General features: G+C 39.6%; 2 protein-coding genes across 2 annotated transcripts; one reads left to right on the forward strand and one right to left on the reverse strand.

Annotated features, from left to right (window-relative positions):
* Positions 1-5,933: 5,933 nt before the first annotated feature.
* Positions 5,934-11,878, reverse strand: lipg (lipase, endothelial). The gene is made up of 10 exons (XM_085476010.1): positions 10,998-11,878; positions 9,886-10,076; positions 9,494-9,673; positions 8,623-8,734; positions 8,312-8,530; positions 7,950-8,192; positions 7,631-7,751; positions 6,946-7,173; positions 6,741-6,845; positions 5,934-6,631 (listed from the first exon to the last, which is right to left on the reverse strand). The coding sequence occupies exons 1-10, from the start codon at positions 11,086-11,088 to the stop codon at positions 6,619-6,621; spliced, it is 1,503 nt and encodes a 500-aa protein (XP_085332136.1). The 5' UTR covers positions 11,089-11,878; the 3' UTR covers positions 5,934-6,618.
* A 3,319-nt stretch (positions 11,879-15,197) lies between these two features.
* LOC146697321 (E3 ubiquitin-protein ligase KCMF1-like) lies at positions 15,198-27,098 on the forward strand. The gene is made up of 7 exons (XM_085476012.1): positions 15,198-15,396; positions 17,162-17,329; positions 19,852-19,991; positions 21,416-21,517; positions 23,229-23,409; positions 24,631-24,949; positions 25,354-27,098. The coding sequence occupies exons 1-7, from the start codon at positions 15,198-15,200 to the stop codon at positions 25,679-25,681; spliced, it is 1,437 nt and encodes a 478-aa protein (XP_085332138.1). The 3' UTR covers positions 25,682-27,098.
* The last annotated feature ends 425 nt before the right edge of the window (positions 27,099-27,523 follow it).

Genomic DNA, 27,523 nt, shown 5'->3' on the forward strand with positions numbered 1-27,523 from the left:
TTCAGTGTCAAATCGTCTGTTGCGCTATGTCTCCATGTACAAGGTGTCTTTGTAGCAACGCCAGGTTTCATGTTTAGGGTTTTGTGTATCTTTAGATTCCTCAGTTTAGATTGTTTATTCTCGTCTTTGCTTGCCTTGTGCATTATTTTGTATTTCTGCATCAGGGACATTAAACGGCTCCCTTTTTGCAAATTCAAGTTTTTGTTCCACGTTCCTTCGTGTCTGCATTCTGGGTCCACTATTCACTATTCATACAGTCTGCTTTGGCACACTGTGACAGGATGAAAATTTGAACATTTATGATTATTGTGAAACTTTCCAGGTTTTCCCTGGTCTTTCTCGCACCACTTCTCAAAAAATACATCTTGAAAAGTATTTATATGAAGCTAAAATTTCTTTGTACCATAACATTTTTATATAAATTGGAGATGGTTTCATGGGGAAAGCTCTCAAAAGTGTACAGAATGATCCAAATAAGATTTGAATGGTGTGCAACTCACTTTTATTTGAAATTAGTGAGTGTAAAAACATCTTTAAAAAGAGTAAAATGATCCTGGAGATAAAACCTGCCCACATAAATTTACTGAAAATCACTTGAAATCACAGGTGACTAATAACCCTCAAAACGCTCTTGGTCTGTCACAACATGGCATAACGGTGCTGATGCCACCCACACATTCTCAAGTACTAGAAGGAGACTTGTGGAAAATTCCCCCCATCACACCAGCCCCATCCTACACACACACACACACACATATCAACATAGGGACCAGGGTATATAATTACAGCCTCTTAAACAAACTTGTTATGTACCTGCAAAGCATAAACACTGAACTTAAACCATGTAGCCTCTGGGTGCTCGGGCAATTTATGATAGGCTAATGACAGTCATAGTGGGTGGCACCTTCCCACCCACAAACAACACTTTCCTCTTGTATGTGAACACATTTTTCCATCTGACGTCAATATATTTAGCATGTGCACAACACGCACCACTGTCCATGGGCAAAACAATAAATACAGCAAGAAGACGATTTTGGGGAAAGTAGCTTTGTACTTATTGTCACCAGAATTCTGCTGACTGTCATAATGCTCTAAACTGGAACCAAGCAAGATCACATTTATTACTGAAGGAGAATAAGAAGAAGGAGAAATAAGTAAAAACACTTTATTTACCACAAAAGTTGGGAAATTACTGTTTTACAAAATTTTATACATAAAAAAAATCATCCGATAAATCTCAATGAAAACAATTTACAAATATTTGCGTTCTCTTCCAGCATTAAAGATATGATCATATGAAGTCCTGTACAGTCCTGTGAAGAACACCACTGCATGTTAATTTGAAAGTAAGTAGAAGCCAGTTGCTGTGCCACATTGCTCCTTGCACTATAAAAGCAGAGGTTTTTGCACTTTGCTGGTCTGGAGCATTCATGTATGACAATACTGCAACATTCCTGGGAGTGGACATTCCATCAAATTTGTCATTTTTAAATACTAGCAGCTAGATGAAGTTTATGTAAAAATAATTTACAGCAACTTTTCTGCAATATCATTTACATCAAAAAGTGTTGCTGTTAATTCATTTACAGTGAGGTTTTGTAAATAAAATTACAGCAGCCATTATCGTAATGCTAATAACCATGTCAATAACTTTGACATTAAACATGTCAATCCTAGTATCTACTACTGTAACCTGAAGATGGCACTAAATGCAAAAAACCAAAGGTCACTAAAATCATAAAAGACAACCTAAAGTCTGGACCACAGTCTTCATAATCCACCTCATAACTACAGTGTCTATGTCACCATAGAAACAAAGATGGTAACGATCTAACACAAATCAGCTTTGTTGTGTTTGCAGTGTCACTTCAGAATGTCAGCTTTCTATCAGGTCAACTGGCAGCAAAAACATAAACAAAAAAAGAGTTATTTGTGTTGTACATTTCAGCAACTTTGTCCATAACCTCTTCTTGAGACACAGTAAGGTAATTGTTTTTTTTTTCTGGGGTTGATCTGGGATTTGGTTCAGGGATATCAGAGTTCATTGTCTCTGTGAACCTGCAAGAACACTGTAACAAGAAAAGGGGTTAAAAGCAGTTCAAAAAGTTGCAATGAATGCCCAGTCACAGCTTCCCCTCATTGCTTAGCATAGCACTTGAGAATAATCTTGATTTTCTGTTTGATAAGGTGGGGTGGGAAAATAAAATTTAGCCTATTTCATAACAAACAAACAAAAAAAGTGTCTTTCATACAAGGCAGCAGCTGTAATCAAGTAAATATCCCTCCATCTTCACTTCACTTTGTTTTATTATGGCCAAAAGTGAAAATAAACTGCAAGTTTGTCACAGGTAAAGTAAAGAATATTTTATGGCTGTCTAATCTAGTTTAACCTGCCAGCCTTTTATTATAGCATCTTCAATGTGTAGACAATTACTTGGCCCAACTTCACCAACTTTGTAACATCTCCTAGAAAATGTAGCAGATGTCTTCCTTGGAAACAGAGTTAGTACATGTGACCTCAGAGTGCTTTCCGCTCATGCCAGGCTGGCTTGCCAAAACCAGTGAGCCGTCAGCACACTTTGTACCGTAAACCCAGAGAGGTCAACATTCATTTCTGCTCAAAGTGTCTCTAATTGACCACTGTGATGTCATTGAACGCCCTAGAAACAAGGTTAAAGTGGTTCCTCCCTCCTGGCTATAGGGTCATGTGAGGTGAACTCCCCCGCTTCCCGTCACCACTCTGTGCTATTGATCGCACTGCAGTCACTGGTATAATGCCAACAACATAACATGTGGCAATGTACGCACAGCCACCCTTTAATCTGCAAGGCACGTGGCTCCAGGGCAACCAACAACACAGGACAGCTCATGTTGTGTTGCTGGGAGAAACTACAGAGCCACTGCTTGCAGGACCTTGCAATAAAAATATTTAGATTTAGATTTTCCAGGACATGCACAAATGAATTACAGCTGGACTGCAAATGTAGGACAGGTTTGCCTAAAACCTATTTTAATCACATTTCTGCTTCAGAGACCAGGCCCCATTTAAACAAGCATACACTGGCGAAATATAAACACACACATAAAGCATATGGTCTGTGGGTGATTATTCATCTTGTTCTGCTATTTCTTGTTGAGTCTTTTAATTTCATGACAGTAGAACAGCTTTGTATTTAAAAATGACGTGAAATTTGGAAGAGATTCCCCCAAATCCCGCTGACTTTGGTAATCCTCTGACTTTACGTTCAAGGTTGTGAGTGAGAGTTTTTAATAGTTAGAGAGTGGATAAACACAAACTTGGTGCATACATTGATGTTCTCATCCAAATGCCGGGAAACATGCCAACATGCTTAATAAGGTGTTCACTGACATAACATTAACCTGGTACCACTGTCACTGTGATCATGCTTGGTTACATTTCTGCACTTTTGAAGAAACCAGCTTGATATCTGTCACTGCTTAGATGTGACAGATATCAAACCCAGAGAGGGTTTGATATCTGTCACAGCATAATGTGCTTAGCTGCCAAGCACATTATTTTGTTTTGGTGTAGAGGAGAGAAGGTGTATGAGGAAATGAAAAGCAAATTTTCATTTTCTCGCTACTTTAACCAGTTAAAGTGGCTTTGTGAGGTAGTATGTAATCTGCCTGTATGCTTATTTGGAAGGCCATGACCGATGTCAAATAGCTGTGGGGAAGCTGTGTCTGAATGTTTCTGTAACTTATACTTTGTGGAAACAGTATGGATCCAGAACTTTTTCTCAATAGTCCTGTATAAAGTCTCAAAAACATCATTGCAAAACACTCACTGCATGGAAGTGGCTTATTGGGAGTTTCGTGTTCTGAGAATAATGGTTTCAGTTTTGTAAGTGGAAAATCCCCTGAATTGTGGTATTTATTTGACGATATCGGGTACAAGCATGCTAACGTTAAATACATTTCATGGAAATTGTAAACACTTGATACTTTCAGAAACAGAATCTACAGACAAAGATGATAAACTTCAAAGAAAAAGACAATTTCTTTTTTGCTAGTTGGCACGTGCATACACTCACAAGTGCATTATATGGTAGCAGATTCACTTTTCAAGATGACTTTCGTTTGCAAATTTCTCATAACGATGGGTCGTGCAGGAGTTTCAAATGTGCGTGCGAAGTACTTGTTTCGATGCCTTAATCCAAACATGAACAGAAAATATCTGAATTAACAAAACATCAAAGAGAATCCTCAGGTTCAATTGTTTTAAAACTTCTATATCATGGGTTGTTATGGCTCCACCATGGTGATGGTGTGATGGTGAAAATTGGTGGACACAAAATGACAAAACTGACAGTTTTTTATCATTAAATTAAATAAAAATTTAATAAAACATCAGTTTACAAAACACCAAGAAAGCAGAAGTTTAACCACCGCAAGGTTTGTTTGGCATTTTATATTTAACCATCAGAGGTTTTGAAAATGTTCTGTCTGTACTGAGGTTAAGATTCCTTTGCATTTTCATCATTTCTGAATAAGTCAAGATGCCAATAAGTTCCAGTTACAGAAAAGACATGTTTCAAACAGTGACTAAAAGCTAAAGGCTATGGCTTGTTTTCCATTCTGGAGGCAGACGACATTAATGGCATTAAAATACCCTATGACTATGAAACTGGAGTGAGTCACTGAAACAATATTGTGTGGTCAGCTTAGCGTGGTGGTAAAACCAGCTTCATGCCTTTAACCACAGACATTTTCTGAGCAGATGTTTGTTTGTCTTGGTGAAAATGGGTCAGCAGAGTTGTACACAGGCAAAAGTAACCACTGAAGATAGCAATCAGACAGCAGAACAGGAAAACAATTAAAACTTTGACAGAGATAGGAAGTCTTGATATAGATCATACGTAAATAGCTGCCAGGCAGCAGCGACGATCACAAGGACCCATCTCACGTTACATACAGCACATCTGAAGGCATTACTAGACCTAGAAATCTTCAAGTACACTATTTCACACACATCTGTCAGCTTATTACACTCTTTTCCCATGTTTAGTCAAGGCAACCGAGTGATATCAAGGGTCTAAATGTATTCAAAGAATTTCAGTGAAACATCACAGGATAGCAGTTGTGACGTAGATGTTTGTGAAGGAGTAATATGATGGGAAAAAAGTGAGTGAGTGTGTGTGTGTTTGTGTTTGGGGTGGGTGGGGGGTCCTGCTCCAGTAAATGGATGTCTCATTAAAGACTGGAAAAGCTTGTGGAAGGAACACATCCAGTTGGATATTAACTGCGTGTTGTGTTACAGCAGAATAAAGTGAGTCAACATGTATACAAGAAACAAACAAACAAAAAAAATTCTGCTCAGCTCAACCTATGCCATGGTTGAACCATGCCACTGTATGCTATGAACCATGAAGTGTCATAGGTTTTCCTGTTTATTCAGAATGATGTCAGGAGAAACGTCAATGCTGACGTTTCTCCTGACATCTTTCAAGGCCTGAGAAAAAAAACAAATTTTACAAGCAGAGCAGAAATCAGAGTGTACTACACTGCAAATTTACCCCATGACATTTAGCTATTTCTTCTAGTTTCTCAGAATAGCATCAAACTCCTTTTATAATGAAAGGTGTTCAGCTTATATTTCAAATATAAAGTGAATCCTCACAGGAGGTAACAGGCGCGCTTGAAGTTCAAGCATCAGTTGCAGTGTGAGCTGTAAAAGCATGTTCTCACAAGCAGTAGTGGAGTCTTTTTCAGAAAACATTCACTTTCAGCGTTCTCCTAAAGTTGAGTCATACAGAAATGTCACATGAACATGACAGTGTGACAAATATACATGCTCTGATTACTGAAAAATCAAAGTGAATCTTCAGGTTAAATAGTTTCATCTTCTATGTTGTGAGTAGGCCACAACACAGATTTAATCTTGAAATGATGGACAAGGCACAAGCTGCTACAAACAAAGTGTGAATTTATTTCTCCAAAAGAAACAAATGTATTTACATTATGTACAGACACATCCCCTCAAAAGTCACATACAGTAACTACACACAAAAGCACAGAAAGGTAGGATCCAATAAGACTGACATCTCCTTCAATTAAACAGTGTATCAGTAATCTCTTTCAGCAGAAAGGCACACTTCACAGGTACAAAAACGCACATTAATACACAAATACTGCATCTCGAAGAAACTCATTCAACATGCGCTCCATTATGGGGTGTGCTCTGATAAATAAGGTTGTCTTGCAGTGCTTTCATTTATTCATAAATAAATATTTTAAAAATTGTACAGTACAGTGACTATAACTGCTGGTGTGTCCACTGGCAGAAATCTCTACTTCACTAGTCCACACAGAGGAACTTTCTGTAACTTCTCAGGCAACCCACACAGTTGAGAGTGCCACCACTTCCAGGCTGTGCACCATTTTGCAACCGCCGCATGCTGAGAGAAACCCATCGTTCTTATTTTCAGAAGTCAGTGGAAACCTTCCACTAGAGCTGAACCCCCCCGCCCACTTCCCCCTTCACCACGTGCTGATTAAGCCTAAGTGCTCAAATACAGAGGGCACAGCTTCTTCCTGATTCATGTTGGATTCCCCCATGGTGATGGTGCATTGGTTGTTGGGAGAGCCGAATTGTTACATGGGCACCCTGTTGATCAGAAAGAGCAGAATAATTACATACACCATAAACCCAACTTTAAGTTACAGGACCAGGTAATGATAAATTTGAATTTTTCCAGTTTTTCAACTTTTCATACCGTTTTCTCGGTTTCGCATCCCAGCCATCAGGGCATTTAATAAAATTGATATATTCCCCTGGAGAGATTTCTGTTTTTGAAGAGTCTTCGGCACAGAAAGCATACCTGTAACACCACAAAGCATCAGTCAGTGTCTGAACAGATTAATTAAAATTAATTCTGCACCATTAAGACTGGCAACTGCAGTTTTGACCCTTCAGCTCACTTTTTCTGTGATTCTCCAGCTTTCACACGCATCCGACGAACTTCAAGCACGGGTTTGGAAGGGTTGGCGTTCCAGCCCCAGAAATTCTTCTTGATGTTTTTCCACATAGAGCTCCAGGAGTCGGATTCTCCTTCCCAACTCAGACGGATCCTGAGCACTTCACCGATCTCTTCCTCGGCAAAAACCAGGAAGGTGTTTGTCATGTTCAGACCAATGGTGTTATCGCGGCTGCACAAGTAGTAAGAAATTTGTTTAAAAAAAAACAAAAAAAAAAAAAAAAAAACAACACACGTTAAAAGGAAGCTGTGTTTAAGTCCACCATTTTTTAAGATCAAGCATTTGCAACTAAAGTAGACCTCTAAAATAAACAGTCTTCAGAGAGCTGTCATATTGCCCTGGCACGCTTGTATATTTATGAAAACTGCTGTTCGCTTCAGTCTGCCACCAAATTTGTTGTACAGCCCAAGACCACTTTGAAAAAATTCAGAACAAGCACTCGAGTTGAAAATTCTAAATGTATAGAAATAATCTGATTGGTTCTCAGTACAACATTCAGTCAAAAACAACTACCACACTGTGCATACAGAAGGACTGTAACTGAGCCGTTAGCGATTTACACGTTGTCATGTTGAGACATTGTGAAAGAAGACTGGTTTGGCAGGAAGGGTTTAGGTTTTGAACTTACACGTCAACAAACATATCAGCTGTGTCCTTGTGCTCGCCATACAACTTGACATTGAAGATGGGATCAGCATCATCAGACTGTTTTTTGTTGAACACGTGCATCTTCATCTGGTAGTGGTAGCCTTGAACAAAAAGCAAGAGTTAATACTTGATCTAGTGTAGGTGTGTGTACAGTAGTAGTTTACACTGCAACTGTAAAATCATAAAACAAGTTAGATATAGAGGTTAAAGATATGAAAACAGATTGGGTTATAGTACTTGCTTATCACTTTTGCTCTAGGAAGTACACGTCATAACATTTCATTCTTCTTGTATCTCACCTGCGAAAGGTGTGTCAGCCCGGGTTTTCAGATACATTTTACTGTTACGCCTCTTGCGCATTTTTGTGGCATTGTAGCCAATTTTGTTGCAGCGGTTTTTGCGACAGCTCAGGCAGATTCCCTTCTTGAAGCGGTCGGGCCCAGTGCACTGGAAGGCATAGCTCAGGTGCTCCTTGTTCATCAGAGAGTCCACAAACAAGTGCACAGCGCGCTCGTGTTCACACTTCATCACCTCCATGAAATCTAGAAAAGTTGAGTATAGTAGATTATAGTTTAAAGGTCAGTAGGATTCTTTTTCTTCTTTTTTTTTTTTTTTTAAACATAGGGGATACATGCAAAAGTAAAGACTTTCAGCCACTTACTTCCTGCCACTGCCAGCACGTCCCCAAGTCCACAGCCCGGCTGCACGTCACCGCCATTAGGATAGATATCAATGTCCCCAATTGGCTGCTGGATTCCAATGCTCACACCCAAAGCCTCCCGAGTGTATGTGTGCAGAACATCCACAAAGTCGGCATCATCTGGTGAGAGGCGCTTCTCCTTCTCCACACCCTCAAACATTGGTCCTGCTGGGTCTAGACCTATGAAGAACAAAGATTAGAAAGGTCAAGCAAATGAGGCAACCCTCAAATTAAAGGGCTATTTTTTCTGGCTCATATTACTTCCAACTTACCAGTGATTCTGCCAATGGTCCCTCGTACATGCATTCCTGCGTAGCCTGCCACATGAGCACCTAAACTATAACCAATCAGGTGGACATTCTCCAGAGGGAGCTGGTGCTCATCCTGTTTCAGGAAACAATAAAAAAAATATATATAAAGATGTCAGCTGCTGCCACAGTGGCCTACAATGGACAGAGCCTGGATTTCAGCCAATGATGAGTTGTGCCTGCAGCTGAGCCAGGCTCAGTTAACCCGAACAGAATCCACTGATAGTTCCTTCCATGGAGCAGCGCCTCCACCCTCTGTCTCAGTGACACTCTTTGTCTACATTTACAACTACATGGCAAGATGCCTGAACGCTTTCTGAATTGCCTTTTATTTACTGATAAAATTTTGTAACAGTCCCACTGAATGGGAATTGTTGTCTTTGCCTTAGAAGTGCTAAATGCACTGATCTTATTTGGAAATTGGGAAAACGAACCATACAAACAAAAAGGTACTCAAAGCAAAAAAACAAAACAAGTATATTACGCTAAAAAAAAAGAAAAAAAAAAAAAAGAAAAAAAAAAAAGAGATTTCAGAAATGGAGCAACCATGTTGTACTATATCAGAAGCACAATGTTACACTTTAAGGCTATGATGAAAGCCATTTATACATCAGTTCTGCAAATGAAGCCATTTTGCCTTTGATAAAGTTATGCACGAGTGCACCTTGGTGTCCACTGGGATGTTACAATTAAGTAGTTGCACATCAGTTTTCACTTTCTATAGTTTAAAAAAAAGAAAAGGCTGAATAGAAACCCACTGAAGCATTACTAATATTTGAATGTTTAGTTTTGGTACTCTGGGTGGGTGGGAGCTTCTTTAAATTACTGTACATACCTGAAGCCAGTTGAGCAGCGCTGCAATATCAAGGCCAACACCATAAGTGTGGTTGACTGCATCAGGGTATAGCTGCTGGGCCCTTGATATCCAATCAACAATCACCACGTTGGCTTCACTTTCACGTTGCATTAATGCAGAGACGAGCTTGTGCATCCAGTGTTCAAACATCCCGCTCATCTAAGAGGAAAGGACAGCAGAAGTCAGTCATTGGTCAGACTGTTAACTATGTAAGCATCTTTCTGCTACCCCCAACAATCAAAAATAAATAGTTAAAACATTTAAGCTTGATTCACTCTGAAGTCAAGAAAGTGACCTAGGAAGCCAAAGAAATAACCTAAACTACACAGATGCTTATTAACAGATAGATATAAATTATCATTCATATGTACCGTCCAGCCATGGATGATGAAGATAGTCTTGGCTGTAGCATTGAAGCCACATTTCTCTAGACAGTCATTCTTGCCAGTTTTCAGGTAGCAGCCCTCCTGCTCCAGATCTAAGCTCTTTCTCATGTTGTACTTGATGATGCCAGCAACAGAGTGGCTGTCTGTTGACAAGTCATTCTGCCCACTGTCTTCACCTGAGGAGAAAAATGCACAATAATAAATATAAAAATTGACTGTTTATATTGTCTTTATTTTCAGCCTTTAGGGGCTGAAAAACAAAATAAACCTGCTTTTGCTGCCAAGATTTGCTCTTGAACAACGGTTAGGTGCAAGCTGGACTCAAGAAGCAGTAAAGTCATCGCTATGCTTCTTCAGTTCATCTTTTTCACAAATCTGCAGCTACAGCTCATAATTATGCCACAACTTAGCATACCTGTCTCAAGCCTGAGATTAAAACGCCTGGTGAAAGAAGCCGACTGTTTCCAAGTTTAAAAATAATTGCAGCCGTGCTTGATTTTAAAGATGTACAGTCCGAATTGGTTTTGAATAGGACTTTTAATTTAGTCTCATTGTGTTACGCTCTTAATAATGAACCGAATGAAGTCTGGTTTACCCTCGCAGCAAGTAAAGATCAGTTTTAGTTATAGCCAACATCGCACATTGTGTCAAGGAACTTCACAGTGTGCTCAACATGAACTCAACGCCCCAATGGGCCACACAGACCAAAATGATTTCAGCTGAGCTGGGTAATAAAAACGATCTCGTGAAGTCTGCAGTAAAACGCGGATTCAGCAGGACATCTTTCCAAGGGCAGCGCACAGACGTGGCGTTGTGTCCTGGCTCTACTTGAAGACTCCTTCCAAAAAGGACGCGTCGCCCTCGTGTCCTTTAAATCCATTCCAGTTTTTCTGCTTTGCTCTGCCCGCCACACTTGTTCAAATGTGTAATTTAGTCTAAAAATGACGCGCATTAATCAAGCGAGACGTGGGAGAATTTTAGGATTTTCTCAGGCGTATGATATATACCCCGCTGTATGCTAGACGTGAGGTTTTCACCCTCTCCCTTTATTTTAGAGAGCAATTAGCGAATGAATAGACAAAAAAGCCATTTCTTACCTTTAAGAACGGCGTTTTCCTCAGTTGCTGATGAAAAAAGAGGATAAGCACATAGTAGGAAAATCCTGATTAAAACGCTTTTATGATTCATTTCTCAGCCACAGATGAGTGTGGACGAAATGAAAGCTTTCTTAGGATATAAAATGTTTTTTGGTAGTACTGCCGGCAACGAGGTGCGCTGGTGAGCGATTGAAATTCAGTGGTAACAAAAGAGCCGGTGATGCGTTTTCGTGTGCGCCTGTTAAGAACCGGCTCCAGAAATGTGTAAGCTGTGAATGAAGCGTGTCATTACAGTTTTAAATAGTTTCTCCTTTCGGTCATCTGATCATCGGCTGATCTATGGCGGATCTTATTGGCCAAGCCCCCATTTGTTTACGTTGAGGGCGTGGAAAGGTTGAATGAATCGTAGTAGCCTATCTCACTTTAACCCTTAAAGGGTGTATAGGCGTCAGACGCAATTAATTGTTTTGTATTGGTCTGAAGATCATACAATTCCCGTCTTTGTTTTCTTACCGGACAGATGAGGGTAAAAATAGGCAACATATGACAAAAGACGCGAAAGGAATATGCAGACAAAAATTCAAGAAAACTCCAAGACACCCAAAGAGAATGCGAAAATACGCTTTCTTTCTTTTTTAAATTATTTTTTATGTTTTGCTCATCCAGAGAGCACTTCAAATAGAAATGTTCCAGGAATCCAGGAGGCGCTACTTCTCAAAAAAGAAACAAGCAAACAAAAACCAAAAAACAGTTGAACGCTGAAAGACGCACTGAAACGAGACGGCGTTTTTACAATACCAACATTAAAAAAAAATCCAGTCATACAAAGAATATCCAATGGGAGCTCTTATAGGAATATTTAAAAGGCTGCTGGTTGTATGGAGAAGGAAGGGGTCTCTCTCCCCCTGCCTGGCATGCTGCCAAATCATCAGCTTAGCTCGCAAGCCAGTTTCAGTTGATGAGACGAAGAATGGGTGCACTCACGCAAAGGTCCCTGTTAAAGTGACACCACTGTTTTTTGTGTGCACACATCACCAGCTGGAAGTGTCATCTGCTACCCCAACAGCGCCTGATACCTGACATCTAAAAAAGTTTTTACGCATCTCTGCAAATAGTTACAGCGCAATTTCTTATGTTTTATTTTGCTTTTTTCACTACCTTAAGGCACTATAACTACACAGATCCTATCTGTCTGTCTGTCTGTCTGTCTGTCTAAGATGTCACTGCGTGTGTAATCTATCACATCGTGCAATCAAATGAGGGTACACACAGTACAGCTTTACGTTAATAAAAAACTAACAATGAGCCATCAGTGCACTGAAACAAGCAGTGATGGAAATGCCAATAACCCATATCCTTCATAGTGCTTCACTGCACAAATTGACCAAGAAATTATGTCCTTTTTGAATTTTTTTTTTACAATTTTGAAAAAAATCAGAAGACACACTAAAATGTATTCTTGAATGGAGGAGCGTGACACTGTGTGACAAAGGGCAGTCCAAAGTAACTTTTCGTATTTTTAACACCCATTTATATAAAAATGTATAGGAAAGTATATGTTTTGATTTCAGTAGGGCACTAAAGTTCAAGTGATAAGATGAGACAATGCACCTGACTGACTCAATACTACATTACTTGATCCCCTGAGGGTTCCAGGTGCCTTTCAAAACATTCAAGGTTGCCTTATAACAAAAAAAATTCACTGTCTTTGTGAGTCGTAAATTGAGGAGTAAACCTGGAGGTGGCAAAGCTGAAGATGCTAAGATTTCACCTGAAAATGACCAGAATGTACAGGATCAGAAATGATTATATCAGAGGGCTATAGCTTAAGTTGAGCGCTTTGATGACAAAGTTAAAAAGACAAGGCCAAAATGGTCTGAAGTTTAGGAGCAGAATCTTGTATTGGATGCGTTCGGGAATGGGGAGCCAGCAACGCTGGATGTGAATAGATATAATATGATTGGTGGACTTCAGGTGCATGTGATGAGTCTGGCTGGAATTATGTTGTTAAGTTGTTTGGTAAGACTGGAGACATAGATATGCAGATCTGCAAAGTATTTATTTACTTTCCAAGCCCATATACTGTGCTAATATAGGTATCACACTGTGCTGTGTGAGATCTATGTGGAAAAAAAGGCGTGGGTCAGATGATTACCTCTGTGACGTCTGTGCATGTTTGGAAACTTTCCAGTAGTAGAGCATTGCCCTGTGTTCTTTCACCTCTGGCAAATAAGTAAATATGAGATACAATTTCATGGGGTATTATAGAGTTCCCCAAGGTGTTTGAGGTCTAAAACTAAACATTTCTCTGTATGCTGTGGAAATAATAAAATTAGAAAGATTGTAGTTTAGAGGTCAACATATGTTTTACCAGATAAACTTATTTTTTTCTGCTTCTTATTAAAAATTAAAAAAAAAGAAAAGAAAAGCTTGTGGACTTCCCAGAATCAAGCTGATGTTGGACATTTGCGTCAAATTTAAAATAGCTTTGCATGCACAATTAAAGTTATTCTTTCCATCCACATACCTCAGCAAGCTGCCAAATGTGTGAGCCAGTTTGATTCTGCACTTTGCTGACCTGTCTTGATTTCGCTCTACAAGGTCTGCCTGGCAAGAAGCAACAATGAGGCACTGTGAAATACAAAAATAATCAGCAGTTCTCCAGTATAATTTAAACATCTTCATCTAGTGCAGCCGTTACTCCTTCCTTAAATTACTGTCAAAAACTTCAATTTTGAGCCATGAAGTTAGAACAAAGCTTGCAGTGTTGGCAGACCACTGAGATGACATCCTGGCAGCAGCAGCTTCTCAGCAGAACTCACACACAAAGCTTTTAGATGTCTCAGTCTTGGTGTGTTGAATAAAAATAAATGACTAAATAACAAACTTCCAAGATTAAATACCTTTTGACGTTATGTGTGGTCATCCTTGGTTTGGTCTGGGGAGTAGATCCCTTTAGAGTTGCATCAGGAACAACACCTGGTGTATAAACGTCTGCCAAATCATCATGCTGAGCAACCCGCTGTGGTGACCATTTGTGAATAAGGGAGCATCTGACAGTAGCTGACATGATCAAATCAAGCCTCCCAACTAATATTGTATGGGCACCCACCAAACAAGCTTTGGCACCAGGACAGGGATGTATGATCTCAATTCAATTCTTTATTTATTTGTCACATGTAGTTATAACTAGTACAACACACAGTGAAATGTTTTTTCCGGCTAAAAAGTACTCCCCCCCCCGACTGTGCATCTTACTAAACTTATAATAAAAAATATCTATATAAAAGTATAAAAATGTATACTATCGTGCAAAATATTACGCTGTAATAGTTAAGAGCTATAGTGTACGTATTTACATAAATACAGATGTATATGATAAAGTACAAATAAAAATAAGGATAAAACTCAAAGGAAAATTATATACTGTGTATGGAATTGTCCATCATGTTGTCCGATTTGTGTTTTGATTGAGGAGTCTCACTGTTTGTGGGTAAAAACTCCTCCTGAACCTTTCAGTTCTTGTTTTCAGGCTACAGAGGCGTTTCCCTGACCTCAGTGGCCTGAACAGTTTGTAAGCAGGATGGCTGGAGTCGTTAGTGATCCTGATGGCCCGGGATCTGGGGGCGTTGGAAGAGGATCCTTTGAGATTTGGATCTGGTTTGGTGGGAGCAGATTATTCCACCTGATATCCTGACCCAGCATAACATTTCATTGTAAGGCAATGATGAAAATTCACCTAATCTGTCAGTTATTCTAATGCTGTGGCTGTTTGATGATGCTAAAAATTAAATAAAGTGGGTAGAACTGGAATGAGCAATAATTAGAGGTCACGACACCTCATCTGCATCCATCTCAAACTATCCCTAACACCCAGTCATCTGTCACACCAACCCGCTCAATGTTGTCCTTTACTACATTCATGAACCTGCTCAACCGGAGCTCTTCCTCACTTTAATCCCGTCCTTCCTGGTCACACAATGAAAATCTCATTATCTTCAACTGTTCCAACTCCAGTTGCACCTCCTGTTTAATGATTTAAAAAACACTTGTGAGAATTTTCAATGCTGAAATTCACGGTAAATTAAAAAAGTGAGAACTAAGGTCACTATAGTTCATCCACAAGCGACCCAAAGCAGCATTTGTGGTAAAAAAAAAAATAAAATGGAACAACAGCGCCACCGTGTGCATGGAGTGACAATGCACTGGACAGTGACACAGCAGGAGGCGGAGGGAGAAGGAGAGGGAGGGGGCAGCGAGCCAGACCGGATCCTTCATGAGGGAAGAGGCCAGGGAGAGCCAGCCAGCCCCGGCTTCTCTTCTCTTCACTCATATTATTTTGCATTGCAAGGCGAAGGAGCCCGAGCAAGGGGCTGCGCTAGGATGTCCCGTCATGAAGGTAAGAAGGTGCTTTAGCACGGAGGTGGAAGCAGAGACGGGATTTGCGATTAAAAACGATGACAGCTCACCGCTAGCTAATGTTAGCTAGCCGAGAATTCCTTAGTTTGCAGCTCATCCTAGCTAACGTAGGCTAGTGTTAGCAGCGAGGTTGCAGTGAAATTTCGTGGGGGCACATTATGGCTGCCGGGAGAATTGGTGTCTAATCATAACGGACTCTTGGAGTTGGTCTTCTCTCTTCAGAACATATGCACTACTCTGTTTTAACTGACCAAAACAACGCTGACATATAAGCGGAAGGAGCTCCGTATCTTTAGCTAAGTGTGCTAGCTAGCCTGGGAGATGGGTAATGTAGGTTAACCTTAACGAGCCGGGGAGCGAGGGGAGTGTCGAGAATAGGAAACAGAAGCGTGGAACGCGACCCAGATGGCGTTATGGGTTTGAAACTTGTATGTCGTAAACGTTAGCTAGTTTCAGCCTCCTTCCTGGTCATTGCTGGCCTGCTGAATCAAGTTTCGCAAGCTAACATTTAGCAAACTAACATTCACGTCGTCCTTGTGGCCAACCTTGTTAGTTATTAGTGTTGAGTAGATGTCTTGCAGTGTTGTTAGAAGACGTTTCTGATCACAAACCGGCAAAAAATTGACTTGGGTAAAGTCTACCATTGATGACTTGCCTGTGAGCTAAGAGTTAAGTTATTAAATTGTTAGCCGGTTGCGAAGGTTAGGCCGGGCGGCCTTTACATGCCATGCCTGTGTTGTTGTTGTTTTTAACTTTGCTGTCAGTCAAGGTGTTTGTGCCTGAGTTATATCATGAAGGGGTTACCGTTATCACACTCGTTTATATACCTTTTTACAGCTTCATAGTTATGAATGGAGATATTAGGGGGGGTTACACAAACCAGTGTCATGCCATGCGTACACTGTGTCTGTACGACTGTCGTAGTCAATCAAAAAGTGCCCGGACTTGACCACAGTCCATCTCACATGGCGCATTACATGTATGTAGGTACTGAAATGAAGACAGTGGTAATTAGTAATTCACTGTTGTGAATGTAGTTTTTACTTAAACATTGATGGGACTTGGACTAAGTGTAACACAGTAACACTTTATTTATAAATTGTGCAATAAATAAACACTTGTAAGGAACATAGCTAAAAATCTACTCCAAGTCACCTATGCCCACCACAACACAAGCAAATATTGAACAAAACGCTTAGCCAACTACAACAAAACAAATGCACAAGAAAGTAATGCAATCCAGTATGTTACCACAAGAGTCGACTTCTCTCAAAGTCCCAGTTCAGACTAAACAGTGCTGTCTGTGCACTTAATATTTATTATAAATTATCTTAATGAACATTGAATTATCTCGATTGTGTTAGTTTTAATGTTGAGGCAGGAATTCTGCAGCGATCTGCGATATTCTGGCTCAGGACTGAAAAATCAACTGAATATCCATTACTTTAAAATCTTCCAACCAGACAATATGTAGTGGTAATGTTTCTGTAAATTTCCAATGTAGGTATGTTTTGAATATTATTCACTGCAGTTTAACTGAAGTGGACATACAAGGAAAAAAATATCAGTTGTAATCCAGTGAACCTAATGGTATCAGAGAAACTGTGATAAATTGTATCCAGTAATAAATCTGGCAATCCTCAAAAGATGAAGTTTTCAATTACTTGATTTTGAAAATTAATTAAAGTTGATTAACTGTCACATCTTCTAACTTTTCTCTCTTCTGTTCTCCTGTCTTCACTCAGGTGTGAGCTGTGATGCATGTTTAAAGGGTAACTTCAGAGGACGACGTTACAAATGTTTAATTTGCTACGACTATGATCTTTGCGCATCGTGCTACGAGAGCGGTGCAACTACAACCAGACACACGACAGAGCATCCCATGCAGTGTATATTAACCCGCGTTGACTTTGGTAAGTAAAGATGATATGCATGTCATCCATGTCAACAGACAGTCAGCTAAAAACCAGGAATGAGAATGGAGTGTAGTTGAATTTATGAACATTTCTCCATTAGTTGAAATACTGAGCCTCAAATTACAGACACAGTGCCTGTAAGCCAGTTCTCATAGAGGGTAATTGCCTGTTGTATTTCACTGTCGAGTCAACTGAGGGACTGTAAACTGTCAAGCAATCAAACATGAATTTATCAGCTGTTAAAGAGGGATGATGTGTGCTCATATGGTGTGTTGAGTGATAGTCCAGGTATGGGCCAGGTGTATGAGGGAAGGGGAGGGGGGGTGACAAAAGATGGAGAAATTATGAGCTGTTTTCAAACTTGGTGCAGTGGTATTTTATTTTTTTTCCTTTAAAATGTGACAAATGCTAAAGAACTGAATTGTCTTGGGATGGTCACGACTGTCAGTTAGGGCAGAGCGGTAATACTGGCAGTGTTTTGTTTTTGTTTTTTTTTGTTTGTTTTTTTTAATTTTATAAACCTCCCTTCACTAGATTTTATAAGATTGCAAAAGTGCAATGTTGTATGTTATCTTTTCCTGGCACTGGCTTTTGTTTTCAGATGGGAAGGCTGCTCCCAAATGGCTTAACAGTGATGGATTTGACTCAGCCTGAGGAGTTTTTGGGAGTGTGTTGTTGGCCTTCTGGGTTTGATTTATCACTGCATAACTGGAATATTTTATATTGGCAGCAGTAAGGATTAAACTTCTCCAAATCTTTTAATATTCTTAATTCTTTAATTAAGCATTCGGGTAAGCGTGGTACAATCCAAATTTCTTTCGATTAAATGGGCCATTTGTCTTCCTTTTGGACGACTGCTTCTGTTATTACTTCTTGTCTTGATGTTGTGAAATATGTTACCGTTCAGCTTTTCACACATTGAAGATGCTCTTTTTCAGCCTGGTGAAAAAACAAATACAAACAGCAACTGTTGCTGAAAACACAACAGAAGGTGCAAGCTTAATAAGAGGTTTTCGTTTTTTTTGGCAGTGATATTTTATTGACTTTTTGCAAGCATTTTCAGTGAGCCTGCTGGTTTTCCACCAACTGAGCTATGTCTAAAAAAAAATAATTGATGATTAGAATTCTTTTGATTATTTGGGGAAATGAGACCCCTGCCATGAGTTGTTGTCATACATGTAGCTAGTAATAGGTGATTTCTTTCTCTTTAAAAAAAAAAAGCGATGTGAAAGAAAAGGTGTGCTATAAATTGGTCTCTGTGAAATGACCCGTATCAGCGGCTTTTCTCAGCACCTCTATAGAACTATTCAGGGTATGTGAACATTAAAATTTTCTGGTTTTAGCGTTGTGCTCAGTTTCTTTTTCTTTTTTTCAGAGCTGAAACTTTCACACCAGGTCTAGAGTCAAATCAAGATGGTGTTTTGTTTTTTTTCCCCCACAGATGTTCGTAAAGACCAAATTTAAAAAAGGAAAAAAAAAGCTTCCATAATCAAGAAAAAGCGATGACTTATTTGCATTCAAATAATAATTCAAATATTTGCATCATTGCCAGTCTAACACAGGGCTAACACAGAGACAGGCTACCACACGCACATTAACACCTTCAGCCAATTTGTTTAACGTGCTGCTGCCCAATTCAGCCCAGTGATGGTTTTTCTTCCACTCAGTTTTTGAGTTTACCTGCAAATCAAACTGCCTAAAGCAGCTCAGAAGTACCTTTTTTTTATTTATTTATTTTTATTATTTAACCTATGCTCACATTAAGGAAGAATTTGAAGTAGCAGTGGTGTTGCTGGACAACACAAGTGTTGATTTTTAAAAAGATGGTATTATGGACTGTAGAATGAATATAGATGAGCATGCATCTATAAATGCATGTTTTCATTGCTTTTCATTGATTATCCCTGAAGACTCGTGGCAAGGAACACATCTTTAAATTTTTTAATTCAATAAATATCGGATCTTTAAGTTTATGATTAGTTGTGTTAAACAGTTGACATTAACCAATATTAATCAAGGTTTATAGATTAATGAATATTAACTGTAATAAACACCATTTTGAGGGGGGAGGGGGTTTGTTATTTGCGAGTGTTAACTATGAAAGTAGGAAAAGTGAAATTTGCACTTATATTTAACTCAAACATAACCCCAAAGTTAATGCTAATGTTGTTGTATGTGTTTTTTCTGTTGTTGTTGGTGGGTTTTGTTGTTGTTTTGTTTTTTTAAACAACTAATGGAGTGCTGAGTAGATCTCTCATTAGGAGCTAAATGTTCTTCTTAAATGGACTGTTGTAGTTTGTAACTATGTCTGTAGATGGCCTACTTGCTGATGGTTTCATGTGCATGGGTTTATTTATGTTTCCTGGTATATGTAAAGGGTAAAAATACTGTAGTTAACAGAGTATCTTTAATTGTGTTTACATTTTATAGCATACTTGTAGCTTTAACTTAAACTCTTGCATTTAAATGTTGCTACATAACTGACACTACATGGAATGTGGGTGTTTATTCCCTCCCAGACTTGTACTATGGTGGTGAAGCCTTCTCGGTGGAGCAGCCCCAAGCCTTCACATGTCCCTACTGTGGCAGAATGGGCTACACAGAGATGTCCCTGCAGGAGCATGTGGCTGCAGAGCATACAGAGACCTCCACAGAAGTGGTAAGTTGGTGCTCCATGAAATTAAACTTGATGTTTGTGCAGATATTAACAGCTGCATTTCCTTCAATATTATCTTAACTAAGCAAACTGAATCAGTGTCTGAGTGGGCCTCACATTGCAGGATCTTGTTGGGTTTGTCAGCATGCATTTATGTCATATTTATTGTCTTGGTTCACAGTATTATTGTTGAAAGTCCTTGAGTCAGTTTCTGAGTCTGAAATAAGAATCAAATTGCAAGTCATGGCAGACTTTGCAGCTCTATTTATAGCTTATTCTTTTTGTACAGTCAACAAAAACACCACCACCACTGGCTTATACAGCTGAGACTGCACGTGAGCTTTCCAAGCTGTTGACTTAAAATGATTTTTCAGTTATGGCTTTATATTTGTTTTCTCATTCTAATAAGGGGAGAACTAGTTTTCTATGTGTGCAATTTGTGAGAAAGGCGCACGAGCAGACAGGGAGACTGAGAAAGTACCGGGGAGGCACAATCTGTCCAGGAACACCAGATGAAAGTTAGTATATTAATTGTTAAAAGTCATACAGTCCCCTTAGATACCATATAAGGCCAAGAACATATGTAGCTAAAGGCGTTCTCAATAAGTTTTTATTCGAAAATGAATGAAATTTAACAGTATGTCTTCCCCACAGGTGCAGACAGCCATTGTGTAAAAACACTGTTAATGTCTCCTTATGTTTGCAAGTGACACAAAATCCTTGTTCTTTGAATATATGAGGAATTGCCTACCTGCTCTGGTTAAATCAACACTGCAGCTTAGCTTGGATAATTTGAATTTTCTTCCTTTTTAAATGTACAAACAAAAATTTATCACATTGTGGAAATTTCTAATGTGATTACATTAGAAAAAATTGTGAAAAACATTTCCCTGGGGAAAAAATGACAGCATTGAATAAACAGATTTTTATAGATAAATTTTAAAGATAAATATCACTTAACAAGTGAGGAAGATGGAACTGTGAACGATTAGCTGCCATTCTTTCTGTCATGAAACTCTCCCATAGATATCTCTCATTATAAAGTCTCAGGTGTCAGTTCCTGTCAGATGACGGCGTGAGAAAGCACAGCAGGTATCAGTCTGTCACTACTGCAGAAAATTGGCATTGAAATAGTAGTCAGAGTTTACAAGGTATTAAAATATTGATGTTTTTATTAATGTCATTGTTACAGCCAGTGCTGTGCAGCATTCTGATGTTTTGATGGCAGTCTGTGCCTTTTAAATTAATTTCTGTTGGATATATTCCTTTCACATGCAGGTTTCACTTTACTGATATTACATTTCTTCGTGTTTAAGCACAGTGTTTGTTTAAGAGGATTTAATACCTCGTGGTGAATGTTGAGTGTGAGGTGAAGTGTGTGTGTGTTGTGAAAACTAATGTGCACACTCTGTTTTTCTGTCATTTAGATCTGCCCCATATGTGCAGCACTTCCTGGTGGTGACCCAAATCATGTGACAGATGACTTTGCTGCTCATCTAACACTTGAACACAGAGCACCCAGAGACTTGATATCCTTTTCAAGTACTTTAAGTACCATCTCTGCAGATATGAAGTGACATTAGCTGCATTTTATGCTTTGTGAAAGAAATGCTGAGTTTCATGTCATTGAACTAGCCTTGTCTATTTAAAGATCATTGCAACAAGGAGGCATCTGTTCAGTGGAACTGACATTTGTTGATATTTTGCTTACAGTATTAAAGCCTACTCTGCATGACAAGCCATTTTAACATTAACATTTTATTTATGTTAATAAAATCTTTAGCAGTTTGCTGGTGATCTGGTGCATAGACAATGCACGACAGTGAAGGCACATGGACTAATTATCATGCCTCAAAAACAAAAATATGAACACATGATTAAGTGGTAAATTAATAGCATGAGGAAATGTGGCTAAAACAGATCAGTGGCACTTGTGTTTTCAGCTTTTTTCCCTTCTTTTTTGTTATTTGGCTGTTTCAGGTTGTCATAGGGGTTTCCACTGATTTTGATGCCTAGTGGCATTGTCATTGATATTTGCTCAGGATTTATCAATACAATCTGGATCCTTATTGATACTGATATTGTAAATACTGTACTGTTTTCCTCTACTGGTTACTTTTATTATTTCTCATTATATATAAATCCATGGAGCCAAAAGCTGCAGTTTTTTTCTACTCTTGGCTCTGTAAGATGCCAGAAAAGAGATGAAGAAAAAAGTGCTGATGGACAGAAACATTACAGTAGACTTGTTTTATGAAAGAGGAAAAAAATGTATAATGGAAACACTGATTTGCATTGTTTTATCACCTGATTTAGATTTTTGTTGATGATATAACTGCAGAAGGCAGTAACATGTTAGTGGTTCAGAAATCAGTGCAGGAAATAAGACCTGAGTATTTCATTCACTTAAGCATTATCTGGGAAATTTCTCTACTCAAAAAAAAATTAAGTAGTCTTAGGAGTGCTCTTATCTGATCCGTTACTTGATTGCTATTAAACTTTGCATAAACCCAAGGCTCTGTCAAGGCGTTTTAACTAATTAGATTCCAGACATGCATGCTTATCTCCTTCATTCCTTTGAGGATAAAAATGCAGACACATTGTAACTTAAATGAGTAAATGACCACTTGTGCAAAGGTTAAAGAAGCTTCACCTCCTCCCAAAAAAGGGACATTCATTAAATTGAGCTAATTGTCTAAATGGCTAAAATGTGATTGTCTACTTAGCCTGTCAGAAATCAGCTGAAAAGCACACTCGTGAATAGACTCGGACTGACAACAGCAGTCTGGCTGCCTATTTATAGCGTACTTTGAATGGGTGCAGTGAAGAAAACCACAAATGCAAAAATATAGTTGAATGAAACGTAGCTCAAGCAAGTCCTTTGACAGCTTCACTGACAGAGCCATAACTTTTGATTGCGAGTCAGCAAAGTTCTTTGTCTTCTGTGTTTATGTTGACATGAGAGCTTTATGCAGGTATTGATTGCAGATGGCTCATTAAAAGTCCTGGGAAGCATTTAGAGGCGTGGCAGCGATAGTTTTGAGCTACATCTCGCTTATTAACTGTTCGTTTTTTAAAAAGCAATTTTATAAGCAAGAAATATCTGTTATTCACAATCAGGCACATTTTGAGGTTTATGGATTATTTTTAATTGTACTTTTTTTTTATTATTCATTAATTTTTGACTTTTAGTTGTATCAATATTATGCTCTTGTTTTGTTCCTTGACGGCAAGCATCACGATGAGTCCAGTGGCGTGCGGCATGTGAGGAGGATGTTTCACCCCGGGCGCGGGTTAGGGGGCCCGCGAGCCCGCAGGTCTAACATGCATTTCACCAGCAGCACCACAGGGGGGCTTTCCACCAGTCAGAGTTCATCACAGAGCTCCAACTACAGCAGAGAGGCCATGGACCCCATAGCAGGTTAGTCACACATACACTCAAAAAAACTTTTTTTTAATTTTTTTTACTGGATTCAGGAAGTGCCTGATGATTTCTTCAGTATGAGTGTATGCAAGAACGGTTCAATAAAGTACCCAAGCCATTTCAGGGTAATTTTTAGTTCCTCTTCCATGATAGGTAATCTCCCAGCACGACAGTAAACGATGAGTGACGTATGTTGCGCTGACTTGAAATGTAAATGCCGCACCAGAAAGTGTTATTTAAAAAAAACAAAACAAAACAAAAAACGGGGAAAATATCCTGGTAGCTCTGTAAACGATGGGTTTTAACTTTACGAAAACCCTTGGAAATCCAGGCTTTATTGAGCTTAACTTTAGTACATTTGATGCAGTTTTTAAATAGTCTGAACCCACCAACCAGTAATGTCACCTCACCAAGGTTCAAATGCTGCTCCCCAGTGTGTAGTTTTCCCTTAGTCCCCAGTCCCAAAGCACCTGTTATTACAGGCTTCCTGTGGGGCACATAATTGTAGAGCAAGAAGCTGCAGAGCCAGGTGCAAGTCAGACAACAAATTATTACAGTAAGACATTAAAGGATTAATTTATCTTTATTGTTATATGCATTATCATATAGGTCTGACAGGGAAAGAAAAAGTGCGCTCAATACTAAATCAGGTGTAGCATGTTTATTAGGTTTTCTTTAGTATATTTTCCTCCTCACAAAAAAGGGTAAGCTAACTGCTGTAGCTTGGGTATTACAAACCATTGCTACTTGTGTCTGCATGTACTTAAGTGTTGTGTAGATGGTAAAGAAATGTGTGGGTAGAGTTGTTGCTGTAGCAATTCCTTGATTATCCTGTTCCCAATTTGAATCTGGTTCAGTGCTTGGCATTCGCCATGTCAGCTCCAGCTGTGCCATAATGAGGGACCCTGTTCAGTCTGCCTCACACACGGGTACCAGCCGCCTCTCTAATGACCCACTATACCTGCTGAGCCCTTGATCCAGCTCATCGAGTTTTAGCCCTGAAAATCACATTTGTCTTTTGATTTGGTGTGCTGGTGACAGTATAACTAATCAGTGCATATTTTGAGGGATAAAACGCTTGACCGACTTGATATATTATTTTGAAAATAATAAAATATTGCTATCTTTTAAAGAAATGTATTATTGAGCTATCATCTGTAGTTAGTATGATCAGCTTTAATGCTTTACACTGACCACTGTTGTTTTCTGTTCCTCCAGAGCTTCTGTCTCAGTTGTCGGGGGTACGGCGTTCAGCAGGAGGTCAGCTCAGCTCGGGCCCGTCTGCCTCCCAGCTCCAGCAGCTTCAGATGCAACTCCAGCTGGAACGCCAGCAGGCCCAGGCAGCACGTCAACAGCTGGAGACTGCCCGAAATGCCACCAGAGGTGGCGGCCGAGCCAATGCTATTCTAAATACCAATTCAGCCACTGCAAACCCCAACCCAAGCGCCAACCATAATACCAACCCAAGCCCTAACCCGGGCCCACCCGAGCCCAACACACAGCATACTGCACATAGCTCCCAGTTTCTACTCAGCAGGTGTGCCAGTTTTAAATGTTTTTATTTTCAAGTCTCTTTTGTTTTTCTTTTTTAAATGTATTTTACTTATTACCTGTGTTTAGAAATTCTTTCTGTGCAGAGAACGTGGAAATTGAGTGGAAAAATTAGCAACAACCACGTGCATGCTCGTTTGAGTATGTATGTGTGATCCACTCATTGGTTCACAGCTTAACATGTGATCAGAAACTCCTTTTAAATCTTAGTTTAAGGCAGTTATCTGCAAGCATTACGTTTGGCCCCTTTGTGGAAATTTAAAAACCTCTAAATCTTGTGTCCAGTAGTAGACGTTTTGGATTTTTCAGTGCGGAATAAGTAGTTACAGGATTTTTATGTTACAAATAAATTTCTTATTCTCATCACTCCTTCTGTCTCTCTCTGTGCAGGCTGAACGAACCACGGCTGTCTGAGGCAGAGCGCCAGGCGTGCGAGGCCCAGTGGGCCGACAGGAGCCTGTTCGTGACGGAGCTGCTGCTGTCCACACTGTTACCAGACGAGGACGCCTCAGCCTCCTCCTCCGAGGACGAGGATGACTGTCACGGTTCGTTGCGGAATTTCGCTGACTTCGAGGCCATGGGTTGTGTTGAGGTCATGACCTTAGACGTGGCGCTGGAGAACCTCAACCTGAAGGAGATGACCCCAGCTACCAAGACGACGAAGACGACAACTAAAACGGCACCAACGAAGAAAGAGCCTCCTCCGCCGCCTCTTTGATGACATGGCCCTTCCCTCCCCTCAAAACCACCATTGTAACTGGCTGACTGCGGCGTCAGTCCAACTGCCAATGGATGACAAAAAGACTGCAGTTCTTCTTGGCTTTTTTTTTTTTTTTTTTCCTCTCAGTGATCATCTGTCAGTGATCATGTCATTTCAGCTCTGTTGCTCCCCACTCCACCCCATGTTTTATGTGGTCCATTGAATAAAAGTAGTGAGACGAGAGAATGTGAAAGCAAGAGTGGTGGCTGCGTGAGAGAAAGGAAAAATAACTATATAAATATATTATAGAAAAATCTATATGAAAGTTGATAATCAAATCCACATAACCCGTGTTTCCTTTAGCAGATGAGTAAAGCGTAGTTAGCCATTTTAAGAGAAACTTGTCACACACTCCACTCACCAAGGGAGAGGAGCAGACAGAAGCCTCTCTGGTAAAAACGCTGCTGTGTATTTATAGTTATAAATTAAAGAAGTGCTTGGATGGTTTACCACAACTTAAGCATGAGCTTAAATCACCATGTGCCCATTTTTAACTGCACAGTCACTAGACGGGGAGGTCTTTCTCTTTTTGTTCGTACACCTGAGTAACTGTACATTAATGGTGCTGAGTGCCGCATCGCCGGCACTTCACCGCACACACTAGACACACACACGAACACAGACTGATGACGGCGTTTGGTTACCTTCAAGTCCAATCTCACCCTCCTCCCTCCCCTTTGTGTGACATTACCTGTTTTGGGTCATGTGACCTTGCTTTCTATCAACTGTGGGCACTTTGGTTTTGAATTGCATATCCAGTGTCCATTTGTGTACACTACAGATGCTCTACATAAAAGCGATACACAACTTGGAGGCAACCAGAGATGAAACTATCTCAGCAGTGTGACAGTTTTCAGGCCTTTTCTAACATGGAAGAAACGCGACCCTGTTCTTCATGTGGTTGTTTTTTTGTTTTTGTTTTTCATCTTCTCCCTCCTTTCTCTCTTAATGAAGATCAGATGCTACTTTCTCAAGCTTCCAGTGATCTGAGATTAATCTTCTCTCCATTACTCATGAATGCAAAGATTACTCATCATGTGACTTGAAGGAGAGAATCCTGTATTGCTCTTTCCATTAATTTCTCTCACTCAAAACGATCTTTGTATGCCTCCACTGCTACCTGAGGAAATGCAATGTATGTTTTTTGGCTTATCAAAGAAGCCAAATCACAGGGTAAACCTTTCAGTTTGGAGGACAATAAAAAATGTTTTTGGATGGAAATGAACTAACTCAATCCTGCTCTCTGGTTTGTTTGTTTTGGTTTTTTTACTTTTTTTTTTTTCTCTCAGTTGCTAACTTCTTGGCGAGCATGTACAGAACATGGTTACAAGAAAAAGAATAAACGCCTATCTTACAGGTCAAGGCATTCTCAGTTGGTCTTCTCCTGTCCTCATTCACAGCAGCAGATTGACACACTGGACTAAACTGAGTGTGGGTTATTTTTTTAATAACAATAACAAAAAGATTTCACCTTGAGTTCTGACATTGTGTAACTCACAAAGAGTGAGGCACATCTGTCAGTGTGGAATGGCTTTTATTACTGAGCTCTCTCTGACAGAAATGAGAACAAGGGTATGAGTCTCTTCGGTTATCCTTGAGATTATAGTGGCGCTAATGAACTTTTGGTTTTATGCCCTGGTTTTTGACTTGCAGGCCAGCTCGGCTGTTCTTGTATTTTCACAGTTAAATTAAGTTTGGGAGAAATAAACAGCATGATAATCTCAAATTTACAAAAATCATCTTTGTAAAAGTTGATTTCCTTGACAACCACTGGACTAACTTGGGTCATTAAAATGTAGT

Source organism: Copadichromis virginalis, linkage group LG12 (assembly GCF_057382275.1).
Source record: "Copadichromis virginalis isolate Kocher_CV1m ecotype Utaka linkage group LG12, C_Virginalis_male_GT1.1, whole genome shotgun sequence".
NCBI lineage: Eukaryota > Metazoa > Chordata > Actinopteri > Cichliformes > Cichlidae > Copadichromis > Copadichromis virginalis.

What these genes read in the sequence shown, in the direction of transcription:
- lipg (XM_085476010.1), bottom strand. Translation starts at nt 11,088, where the DNA reads ATGAATCATAAAAGCGTTTTAATCAGGATTTTCCTACTATGTGCTTAT. An exon ending in TCATCATCCATGGCTGGACG is followed by an intron (nt 9,674 to 9,885) that starts GTACATATGAAT and finishes CTTTCCTCTTAG; the next exon opens with ATGAGCGGGATGTTTGAACA. An exon ending in GACCATTGGCAGAATCACTG is followed by an intron (nt 8,531 to 8,622) that starts GTAAGTTGGAAG and finishes TGTTCTTCATAG; the next exon opens with GTCTAGACCCAGCAGGACCA.
- LOC146697321 (XM_085476012.1), top strand. Translation starts at nt 15,198, where the DNA reads ATGCACTGGACAGTGACACAGCAGGAGGCGGAGGGAGAAGGAGAGGGA. An exon ending in ACAGAGCACCCAGAGACTTG is followed by an intron (nt 21,518 to 23,228) that starts ATATCCTTTTCA and finishes GGCAAGCATCAC; the next exon opens with GATGAGTCCAGTGGCGTGCG. An exon ending in TCCCAGTTTCTACTCAGCAG is followed by an intron (nt 24,950 to 25,353) that starts GTGTGCCAGTTT and finishes CTCTCTGTGCAG; the next exon opens with GCTGAACGAACCACGGCTGT.